The following is a 12390-nucleotide window of genomic DNA, read 5'->3' on the forward strand; positions in this document are numbered from 1 at the left end:
AACAGTTCTTGTGCTGAAGTTGCTTCCAGAAGCAGTTTGAAACTTGGTAGTGAGTGTTGCAACCGAGGACAGACTATTTTGACATGTTACACATTTCAGCACTCGGCGGTCCCGTTCTGTGAGCTTGTGTGGCCTACCACTTTGCGGGTGAAACTTTGTTGCTCCTAATCGTTTCCACTTCACAATAAGCTATAGCAGGACAGAAATTTCACAAACTGACTTGTTGGAAAGGTGGCATCCTATGACGGTGCCAAGTTGAAGTCACTAAGCTCTTCAGTAAGGCCATTTTACTGCCAATACTTGTCTATGGAGATTGCATGGCTGTGTGCTCAATTTTATACACCTGTCAGCAACCGGTGTGGCTGAAATAGTCAAATTGATTGATTTGAAGGGGTGTCCACATACTTTTGTATATATAGTGTAAACATTTTTAACATAAAATTAGGCATAAATATTATGGCTCTAGATTGCAGGAAAAAGTTTCAGGTGTTTCAAAAATTCATCCTCATATACTTTGTTATAAAAACAATGGGTGCATGACGCCTCTGATGAGCAGTCATCAAAAGATTTAATAGCGCCATATCTTATGGTACATTATACCATATTAATAACATGGATTATATATCTGTTTATTTGGGATTCACCCAGCATTGATTGGTACCAGGTACTAGTTGCCAATTATGTTGTAAAGGTACCCAGAAACAACCCAGTGATAACACATAATTTCCTAATAAACACTTGATGAATACCAAATGTAAGCAGAACCATACAGAATAAAGTGAGACCTACAATTATAATAGATCATTTCTATATTACAGTATTATTGGTCAGCAATCACTTGTGGTTGATGATTGTTTCTGTTGAATATACCTTGGAGATATTAGAACTATTCCAAATGTAGAAATGTATCATTTATTAGCACTGAATATGCTCCTTTTTCTGCCATGTTCTTATCTTCGTATTTGTTGAATAGCCCCTTTGGGAGCAGTAAGTAGATAAATCCCTTGCTTTTGTGTGTATTTGGGGTGGTATTTTGTCCACAATGTAGTTTTGTGATTCATCCTCCCACAGCAAATCAATGTGTAAAAGTAAGCCACATGATTCAGTGACTGGTGGCTCCCACCGGGTTTAGTGGTTGTACATGGGAGGTGTCTGTATGAAGCTTCAGTGCCACCATGTGGTCAGAGGAAATGGAATATGTGTTCAAAACTGCATTTCAAGGAATGGCTCTAATATTATACTGTATTTGAGATGAAATGCGCATTTAGGCTATTGATGGGGGGGTTACAAATACATCTCTACAGCTTTTCCATTTAGAGCCTGTTTGAAAAGTAGCAATAATCCATATGTATGAACATTGTTCAGGGGATGACTGTTGAGAGATAGATGGGAACTAGAACCAATATTTACATAATTGATTGATATAAATTGCTATTGAAAACGATGATTTATATAGACAATTATTTTCAGTGATTTAAATATGTATGATTTAATTACATTTACATTTATAATTATTTCAAAAGCTAAATAAGACCATTTTCCTTCATTTGAATTATTCCAATCAAATCCCAACTACAGTGTAATGATTACTAGAGACAGTTTATCAGTGAATTGAGGAAAAACTGTGACGTTGCAAAATTACTTCAAGGACTAGGGCTTTGAAGTGTATCAAGCTGAAACAGTTTATCAACTACCCAGAAAGTGTATGACGCAAATAGTTAATTGGCTTGTGCTTGACATGTCTCATATTTGGCTTTTTTAATTGAACGCACTCAATTAGGTTAGGAGAATGCAACATGAATGCAGTTATTTCCTTTCCCATCAAAAGTAGAGTAGAGTAGTGTGTTTGTGTATATTGATGATATCCTTGTGGAGATACTTTACTTACAACTCCCAATGAACAGTGGTGAATCTGGTGGCAAGTTTGCATTGTGCAAACAGCCATACATGAAGTGATTTGTTGATTTGAAAATGAGAGTGGGCAAAGAGGCTGTGAAAAGTGCTGATGCGATTCAGATATGCCTGTAGCCACTCTAATTGCTTACATATTTTACGTTGCGACTGCATTCAGACACCTTGGGTGAGTTTGCGCTGGAGCCCAACAGTAAACAGCTCAGGGACGACACAGTGGGAAGTGATTTTGGCTATTTTTTATTAACACAAAAGCAGGGGGAGACACACAGCGGCGAGGAGGGTAACATGATTTATTTGGGGCAGTGACTAGAAACGCTGCACCTGCCACTATGGGCTAAGTGGAGGTCCAGCACTTTGGGGTTATCCATCCGTAGGGAGAGCCAATTCCACCAGCTAATTGAAAATGCAGCTTTTAAAACAGAGATTTAATAAACTAAACATCAAAGCTGGTCATTTTTCACCAAAGCGCCTCAAGGGAGACAGAGCCAAGTTCATTAGAAGGCTCATTCAGCTTTGTAAACATTGGTGACAAACTCTCTGTTTTTTGTGGCACAACTTCCAACACACTAAATATCTCTTGGCCTCCCGCTCCCAAACCCCCTTTCTTTCTCTCTGAGACATTGGCTCTATCATAAGAAGAAAAAGAGTAAGGGAGCTCAACTGCATCTTCAGTGAAAAATGACAGGTATCTACTGTTAAATAACTTTCTATTTGATGACTCATGCTAACAGATTAATCACTTTTTATTTTCCTTTCTCTCTTTGGAATTGAAATGCTTTTGTAGTTTACTTTCTCTTTGTTGGGGTAGGGGACTTCATGCCACGAGCTGGGGTGGGGGACTTAAGTCCCCTAGGAGGGGTGGGGGACTTGGCACCGGCTGGAGAAGAGACATGAGCAGGGGCTGGGGAAGGAGTGACAACCTTGGGACCTGGGATCTCAATAGGACGTTTAGGTGGGATAATCGACTTGGGCGTTAGAGTTGGTTTGGCCTGAGGAATCGTATCACCATGCTTGTAGATGCTCACAACGATATCCACAGACTCTCCTCCATATTTGTTCTGCACCGTCATGGTGTACCTGCCAGAGTTTTCCAGGGAAACACCTTTGATGGTGAGACTGGCAAACTTTCCGGACTCGAGGGACACCAAGTACTGGTCATCGGGATACACCTCTGCACCATTTTTGAACCAGGTGACTTGAGGTTTTGGGTCTCCGCACACTGTGCAGGTCAAACTCAGGGTCTACCAAGCGGGACAAAGGAATTGAAGGAATGAAAAGACCTTGGTTACCAACACAGATATAACAGAAGAACATAGAATGTTGCTCGTGTTGTTCTCACCTAAGCAGTGTTGTTCTTTAATTTAATCAGAGTTTACTATGTTTATCATATCCTATTTCCCTAGTCTCTTGTCTTTGCTTTACTGAGATGAGCAAGTTTCTCAATCCGCTGGAAAAATCCCCTCTTGTAGCATCAAAGTAAAATAACCAATCACACTACAAACAAGCGTGTGTAGTCACTTTGGAGAGACGTGCCAGTTACGTTGACCTTTACAAGTAGCTCTATTCTGCCATTATGTAAACCATATACCTCTATGACATGTCTACAGAATACTCCTAGCAAATACATCACACTGTATTTGTTTCATAAGGACCCCAATTTATGCTTACTCCACACTATTTCATATGCTGTGTGAAACCAGACATGAGGTGCTGTAAAAGGCAATATATCTGCACAATCTTCGCCTTATAGGAGATTCTCTAGGGCGGTATATAATGCACCTATAGGCTACAGTTGTCTCAATCAGAAGGCTCTCCAGATTGAATGGAAATTGGGAGCATAGACATCAGCTGCATCCACCTGGTTATGATAGTTGACACTGACTTTCCCAATGTGTTAAATCATGTCTGGTTACCTGTTCTAGCGTTAAATATATTCCCATAATTGTATTCAATCACAAAATAAAATGTAAATTACCTTCTTCTCCATGATGGTAACAACATCAGGCAGACCGCCCAGCACTTTGCCACGATCTAAAAATGTAGATATCATATAATCACAAAATTGTCTGAATCAAAAGATTTCCCACAGAGCCACAATCTAGCATTATGACATGAGAAGGTACTCACTGGCTTCAGCATATGCTTCCTCTCTGGAAAACAATAGAAGAATGGCATTGTTAGTGAGTTCATTAGCAGTGAGGCTTGCTATATTTCACCCCAAGACTGACTCCGTACACATGTTCTGCTTTGCCAAATACATTAACACTATGTAGGAATCCAAGAGCTGCATTTTAGCTGTAGGAATGTGGCATTTATACAGTACTGATGCCCTACATATATGTGCATGAAATGAACACTGAACAGAATTATGACGTGATTATCTTACTTTAGTGTTGTGAATTCCGCAAAGGCTTTATCGTAGGCTGTGAACGAAGAAAGAAAAGAGAGGATACAGTTGGGCTTTTCATAATGTTTCATTAATGTTACACCATACGAAACCAATTTTGAAGTATAGATGGAGTAGCCTACTTTCTTTTTGTTGCTGTACTTACTGCTACTTGTCTTGGAGACACAACAGCAGTGTGGCAGAGACATATCATACCTCAATATTGTAATGTTGTTCTGTTTTGCCTGAAATAGCTCATCCTCCCTCACTCATTACTGTTTCCAGACCACAAAATCGCATGACCTGTCAGGGACCAGCCCTTGATTATGTTTGCCATCAAACAGTATGTTGACTAACTGAAGTATGAGCCAGGATTGCACCTTTAATATTGTTGTTCCTGTTATTTCATCCCCAGGATTTGCCTAAATATGCAGCTTGCTTCTGTGTACCCAGCTGCAGAGATGCCCTTTTAATTATAAATGTAGAAATCTGCAAAACAACAGTGTGAGACTGGGCACTGCATGGGTTAGTCGAAGACTGTGGCAGGACAACACTGCAACAGTGTTAAGTAGTTGGTCATGTTAATAAAGATGTGCAGTGATCTCATTACTGTGGTCCAACTGAAGACTTCACCTCATTGATATACTGCCAGAGCAATGGTAATAATATACAACCTCTGCTTTTTCTACATTCAGATGTTATGTACATGTACTAAGATGTTATGAACACACACTAAAATGTTATGTACACACACTAAAATGTTATGTACACATACTAAAATGTTATTTACACATACTGAAATTTTATGTACACATACTAAGATGTTACGTACACATACTAATGAAGACAACTACAAATGCATGTGAATATTTTTTTTTAAATGTTTAACTTAATTTATCAGGTTTATCATTTCCAGGTTACCATTATCCTGGTATTGTCATTGAGGTTCATATGCTGAATGTGCTAATATCACTCTTTGAATTAATGTATTATGCTATTTGCAAGATTGACGGAGAAGTAGGTTGTTAAAGTTGTATTGTACAATACAAGCACAACAACATACATACTCAATATCAGATATCGTCTGACTTACCATCTCCAGAAAGGTCAATGGTGCGACTGTAGGTGTTCTCCGTATCTATGATCTGGATGTGGTACAGACCCTTATCCTTTTCTGTGGGTTCAAGGATCTCCATAATGGCCATGGCAGGGGTACCTCCAATATGCACCTTCTCAGAGTGAGAGAGTTTACTTTCCCTGAAAGGGTAAAAGGGGAGGAACCGATGGAGCATAAGTATTGTTTTTGGAATCCATTGTGTTGAGTAGGTCCCTACTGGTTTACTCAAAGAGCAGTCAATGAAACATGGTATCAACTGAAGTTCACAGGTAGCTCGATGAGGAATTTATTAGGAGAACATTAAAAAAAAACATTGTATGAAATTGTGATTGATTCTAATGAAAATAGTCAAATGTCCAGATATCTCGCATAATAGGTGTAACTTTCTAGTAGATTGTCAAATATTGACCCGCTACAATTGCTGTGCTGGACCATTTAAGAATCATCATTATCTTATTTATGTACCATTGCCCTCTTGGGAGTCAGGGAGGTCCTGAAATTTGCCCAGCTGAAATTTGTGAGGAATCATGGGAAATGGTAGGCTTTGTTCATTCATTGTGTGTGAAATTGTTGCCATGCTGAAACATGCTCCCCCTGTCAGTGCCATGCACACTGGAAGAAAGTAAAGACCCGAAGCAGCTACTTCAAAATGTTCATACAGGGATTAGAAGACCCACGCATGGTTTAACTGAAACTGGTTTGCCTTACACAAGCTGCTGTAACCAATGACTTCCCACAAGCCTGAGGGAGTGTTTTTTTTTTTTTTTTTTTTTTTTTTACCCTGTAGCTATTCTGCTAGGTACAGTAGGCCTGTATAATTGTTTCCATTTGGGAAAATTGTAAATATGATAGTGTGTGAAGAGAGGCAGTCTCTCGTCTCCCTTTTGTGTCACTCCTTTTTAATTAACCACCTTTTTATAATAATCTCAAATCATGTTTACATGCCTGGCTCATGTTAAGCCTTGGAATAAAACCTTGTGCGGATTCTATTTCCATAAACATTTCCATAATTTCTAATTATCTGCATAATTGAATAAAAAAGCACCCCCCAAAAAAACTTTGCTTACGCATGCAGCCAATGGATTTTCATCTCCTCTGTGTAGTATTTCATGTGGCAGTGGAGCTGAATGCCTGTTGCCGTGCAGTGAATTGCCAGCTCTGCTGCAGAGGATCCTGGAGAGAGAAAAAAAAGGAAAAACCATGCGTTCTTTAGTGTACATATGCTGACATTTATATTCTATACTTCTCTTAAGCTAACATATCTTCTTAGATATATACAACTTGGGTATTTGCTGTGGTTTACTAATTGGTTGGCCGGTGCTGGGAATTGGAATCAGTGCAATAAATGCCGTAATGGAGATATGACTTCTGGCTAGGATGACAGGTACAGTACAGATGTTACTTGCAGCCCAGTTCATGAGGGTGGAGTAACAGGACCCTTGATATGCCCAATGGCTGTGCAATCCTCCTCATTAGTTGTGCTATACTGATTTAGCTGCACTGAGAAAAACCACAACTGTGTGAGGAACAAATTATCTGCAATATAACGTGCAATATAACGATCAAGTGAGTCTAACTGATTTCTTGCACTGGTTGAATAACAAGCAGAATAAACTGATAACAAATTTGTTTTAATACTAAAAAGAGAAGTGACAATCAAGAAGATATTAATACCTACCAGCAAGTTTAGAAAGCTTCTCGATTATTTCATCAAAAGCTGTAAGAGAGATGTTGATAAAACAAAATGATGTTCAAAGTATGTTTACAGTAAGACAATATTTCAGATGCAACATAATATAGTTTTCATATTAATATTTACCATGGCCGGATATTTCAATTTGGGACTGATCCTTTCCTCTGTCATCACTGATGGTAGCTTTGTAAATGCCAGTGGAAGCCTTGGAGAACTAGGTTGGATAAAAAACAAAGCATAATTTCAGGGATCAAAATAGAATGCAGTCGATAGGCCCACCCTCTGCAATAGTAGCAGAGACCATGTAAGCTACATTAGCTGCATTACATTGAGAATAATTGTTTTAACTTAGTAATTTCCTGTTCATATAATTGAAAACAATTGTCCCAATTTCATATAATTTTCTCAGCTCTTCTGGGACCTACATTGCCTTCAGAAAGTAATCACACCCCTTGACTTTTTCCACATTTTGTTGTGTTTCAGTCTGAATTTAAAATAGATATAATTGAGATTGTGTCATTTGTTATGAGAAATGAAAAGCTAAAATGTCAAGTATTCAACCCCTTTGTTATGGCAAGCCTAAATAAGTTCAGGAGTACATTTTTGCTTAACAATTCACATAAGTTGCATTGACTCACTTAACATGATTTTTGAATGACTACTCCATCTCTGTACACCACACATACAATTATCTGTAAGGTCCCTCAGTCGAGTAGTGAATTTACAACACAGATTCAACCACAAAGACCAGGGAGGTTTTCCAATGCCTCACAAAGAATGGCTCCTATTGGTAGATGGGTAAAAATAAAAAAAGCAGGCACTGAAAATCCCTTTGAGCATGGTGAATTTATTAATTACACTTTGGATGGTGTATCAGTACACCCAGTCACAACTAGCATACAGGTGTCCTTCCTAACTCCGTCACTGGAGAGGAAGGAAACCACTCAGGGATTTCACCATGAGGCCAATGGTGTCTTTAAAACAGTTACAGAGTTTAATGGCTGTGATAGGAGAAAACTGAGGATGGATCAACAACATTGTAGTTACTCCACAATACTAACCTAAATGAAGGGTGAAAAGAAGGAAGCTTGTACAGTATACAAATATTCCAAAATATGCATCCTGTTTCCAATAAAGCACTAAAGTAAAACTGCAAAAAATTGTGGCAAAGAAATTAACTTTGTGTCCTGAATACAAAGTGTTATGTTTAGGGCAAATCGAACACAACACATCACTGATTACCACTCTTTATATTTTCAAGCATGGTGGTGGCTGCATCATGTTATGGGTATGCTTGTCATCGGCAAGGACTAGGGATTTTTTATATATAAAAAGAAACGTAATAGACCTAAGCACAGGCAAAATCCTAGAGGAAAACCTGGTTTGTATTTATTATGGATCCCCATTAGCTGCTGTTATGGCAAAATTAAGGCAAGCATACAATTTTAAAAACATGACAATGCATTCATAACAGATTTCATAAAACACTACGTGTGTGCCCTCAGGCCCCTACTCCACTACCACGTATCTACAACACAAAATCCATGTGTATGTATGTGTATAGTGTACATGTTATCATGTGTGTGCATGCATGTGTCTACGCCTATGTTTGTGTTGCTTTCATGTAGTCATGGCTGTATGTAGTACTGTGCGCCTCCCATAGTCTGTTTTGGACTTGGGGACTGTGAAGAGACATCTGGTGGCAAGTCTTGTGGGGTATGCATGGGTGTCTGAGCTGTGTGCTAGTCGTTTAAACAGACAGCTCGTGCTTTCAACACGTCAATACCTCACACAAACACAAGTAGTGATGAAGTCAATCTCTCAGCCACTTTCAGCCACGAGAGATTGACATGCTTATTATTAATGTTTGCTCTCTGTGTACATCCAAGGGCCAGCCGTGCTGCCTTGTTCTAAGCTAATTGCAATTTTCCTAAGTCCCTCTTTGTGGCACCTAACCAAACGACTGAACAGTAGTCCAGATGCGACAAAACTAGAGCCTGTAGGACCTTCCTTGTTGATAGTGCTGTTAAGAAGGTAAAGCAGCGCTTTATTATGGACAGACTACTCCCCTTCTTAGCTACTATTGTATCAATATGTTTTGACCATGACAGTTTACAATCCAGGGTTACTCCAAGCAGTTTAGTCACCTCAACATGCTCAATTTCCACATTATTTATTACAAGATTTAGTTGAGGTCTAGGGTTTAGTGAATGATTTGTCCCAAACACAATGCTTTAAGTTTTTGAAATATTTTTGACTAACTTATTCCATGCCACCCATTCTGAAGCTAACTGCAGCTCTTTGTTAAGGGTTTCAGTCATTTCAGTTGCTGTAGTAGCTGACGTGTATAGTATTGTCATCCGCATACATAGACACTCTGAGTTTACTCAAAGTCAGTGGCATGTCATTAGTAAAGATTGAAATAAGCAAGGGGCCTGTGATTCCTGAATCTACCTGGATTATGTTGGACAGGCTTCCATTATAGAACACCCTCTGTGTTCTGTTAGACAGGTAACTCTTTATCCACAATATAGCATGGGGTGTAAAGCAATAACACATACATTTTTCCAGCAGTAGACTATGATCGATAATGTCAAAAGCCTCACTGAAGTGTAATAAAACAGCCACCACAATCTTTTTTAAATACATTTCACTAAACAAATCATCAGCCATTTGTGTAAGTGCTGTGCTTGTTTAATGTCCTTCCCTATAAGCGTGCTGAAAGTCTGTCAATTTGTTTACTGTAAAATAGCATTCTAGTCACTGGGAGACAAATTCACCTTTTAGCAGGTTAATAACTTAAAACACAAGTCCAAATATACGCTGGAGTTGCTTACCAAGACAACATCAAATGTTTAGTTGGTTTTTAACTTAAATCGTCTTGAATATCTATGGCAAGACTTGAAAATGGCTGTCTAGCAATGATTAACATCCAACTTGACAGAGCTTGAAGAATTTTAAACAGAATAATGTGCAAATACTGTACAATACAGAGACTTACTGAGAAAGACTCACAGCTGTAATCGCTGCCAAAGGTGATTCTAACATGTATTGACTCAGGGGTGTGAATACTTATGTAAATTATATATTTCTGTATTTCATTTTCAATACATTTTCAAACATTTGGAAAACATGTTTACACTTGATCATTATTGGGTATTGTAGGTTGTTGAGTGAGAAAGAAAATCAATTTAATACATTTTGACTGTAACACAACAAAACGTGGAATAAGTCAAGGGGTATGAATACTTTCTGAAGGCACTGTACATGTGGCCACTTGATGAGCAATATCAAACATGCGACTGTATGTCAAGCACAGGATCAGAGTATTCTTTTTCCATCTCATAGCTTTGTGGGGACATAGTATGAGTGAGAAAGCAAGATTGCAGGGTGTGATTATGTATAATGACATCATTGGATGTGACTGGTTTCTATGACAGCGGTGCTCTACTGAGGAAAGAGGCGTTCGTCTTCTTCCCCTCAGGGTTATTCCTCTTGTTTCCTATAAATGGCTGGTGTTCCTATGACCGAGAGTCAAAACGCGCCTTGACTGCATCAGTGTCCGCTTCTCTGACTTTTCTTACATGATCACCAAATGTTTTGGTGGCTGTGTTTTTGTCTTGTCTTATTGTATAAAGCCAACCGTTCCCCTAGGAACTGACTGCATGAGCGTGTAGGCGGATAATACCCTCCTTCAACAACAGCGATATATTGTAGTACTAGCGACAAAGATGTCTGACTCTTGCTTGGCCTGATTGTGTCTAGATGTTTGCTGATGATATGGAAAGCCATAGAACTCTTCAATGGCTGCCTTGAGATTTCCAGCAATGGAGGTCATAGTATGAATGCACCCAACCCAGTTTAACTGGAATTCAGATGGTAAGGTCCTTCACTGTAGCCTATTATTAAAACTACAGGGTCTCAAGACACTCCATTGTGCTTCTGCCTATTGTCCACATAACAACTGCTATTATATGTAGTTTGTTCAATCTGTGTGTTTATGTGATAAAATTACCAGGGAAATAGGAAACTTGCAGGCTCCAGATGCCAGACTGGCTGGCCCTTCAGGGGTAATCTCAACGTCATCCTTGAACCAGTGCAGCGCTGTTTCTTTCTTCAGATTGTCCACCTGCATTATGAAACAATAGACCCGTTACCCGCAGAGAGGTGGACCAGCCCAAACAAAGAGGCATGACTGCACTACAACAACACCATCTGTCATCATGCCTCTCAACAGAGGGGAACAATGACTAAACTGAATCATGCTGACTGTGTTTGTCGTTTAGGTTGGCATTAGCGATAACTCACGCCATAATTTCCATTTAATCTCTTGGTCTAATCTAATTGTACTTAAGGTGAATGTTTAATTACCTTGCAGATGAGTGCAACAGAACAGTCGTCCCCAACATGGACTGACAAAAACTCACTGAAGTGGGGGCCTGGAAATAGGGCAATAGACAGAAAGTGGGAGAGGGGGATGTGAGGGAGAGAGGTGGAGGAGGGGGGATTCGGAGGGAGGGGGAGAGGGGTCAAAAAGGTCAGATTTGAATGCATTGTTTTGTTAATAACATCCTTGTATCCGTGTAATATCCTTCCTTGTAATATCCTTGTAACAATGGGTGGCTTATGGATTTGCAGGTGAGATAACAGTGTGTGGTTTCCATAAATAATGTGAACCTTAATAATTTATTATGATACCTAATCATCATCTTAGTGTACTGGCTGTTTGAAATTAATATTTAATTCAAATATTACTCAAATTAATTTCACACATTTTTTACTTTTACCTTCTTTCACTCTGATGTACTCGCTCCTTTGGTGTTCTGCGTCTGCAAGAGCTGCCTTGAAATCTACAACCCAAACAAAGTGAAACATGGGATAAATCCTGGATACCTCATGGAGCCCTACCCTGTATTCGAGCACAACAACTCCCCCACAGCAGACAGGCTCTCACCATCTCCAATTAGCACCAGAGAGGACTGGCCTCTGGCTTTGCCATCCTCGATCTGAACAGTAAAGGTACCCTCGCTATCCTCTGTGAAATGATCCAGCACAAACTCAATGATACCAGTCTCCACGTTGTGACTCGCATGATTTGGCTGAGAACACAGAGAAGAAGACACCAAGAAAGTTTACAGAAGAGGACTTTACTGAGGGAATTTTGCGAATCCAATAATGTGGTTATGTTGTGTGATCTACTCTAGTCTTGGCTTAAAAAGGCTATTCATGCCATACATCGTGATGAGAGTACAATGTCGAGTTCAAAGACAACAAAAACAT

At 39.3% G+C, this 12390-nt stretch overlaps 1 protein-coding gene across 2 annotated transcripts in view; it reads right to left on the reverse strand.

Annotated features, from left to right (window-relative positions):
• Positions 1 to 2135: 2135 nt before the first annotated feature.
• myom2b (myomesin 2b) overlaps positions 2136 to 12390 on the reverse strand; it is a 42472-nt gene continuing 32217 nt past the window's right edge. For both annotated transcript variants that reach the window (XM_042325708.1, XM_024430655.2), the window contains exons 25-36: positions 12065 to 12209; positions 11898 to 11960; positions 11482 to 11549; positions 11126 to 11239; positions 7237 to 7324; positions 7096 to 7134; positions 6485 to 6590; positions 5394 to 5557; positions 4301 to 4337; positions 4042 to 4064; positions 3890 to 3945; positions 2136 to 3155 (exon numbers count right to left, since the gene is read on the reverse strand). In XM_042325708.1, the coding sequence (XP_042181642.1) occupies positions 2700 to 3155; positions 3890 to 3945; positions 4042 to 4064; positions 4301 to 4337; positions 5394 to 5557; positions 6485 to 6590; positions 7096 to 7134; positions 7237 to 7324; positions 11126 to 11239; positions 11482 to 11549; positions 11898 to 11960; positions 12065 to 12209 (1359 nt within the window). In that variant the 3' untranslated portion in view covers positions 2136 to 2699. The remainder of the gene's footprint in view (positions 3156 to 3889; positions 3946 to 4041; positions 4065 to 4300; positions 4338 to 5393; positions 5558 to 6484; positions 6591 to 7095; positions 7135 to 7236; positions 7325 to 11125; positions 11240 to 11481; positions 11550 to 11897; positions 11961 to 12064; positions 12210 to 12390) is intronic.

This window comes from Oncorhynchus tshawytscha, linkage group LG01 (genome assembly GCF_018296145.1).
Source record: "Oncorhynchus tshawytscha isolate Ot180627B linkage group LG01, Otsh_v2.0, whole genome shotgun sequence".
Lineage (NCBI taxonomy): Eukaryota > Metazoa > Chordata > Actinopteri > Salmoniformes > Salmonidae > Oncorhynchus > Oncorhynchus tshawytscha.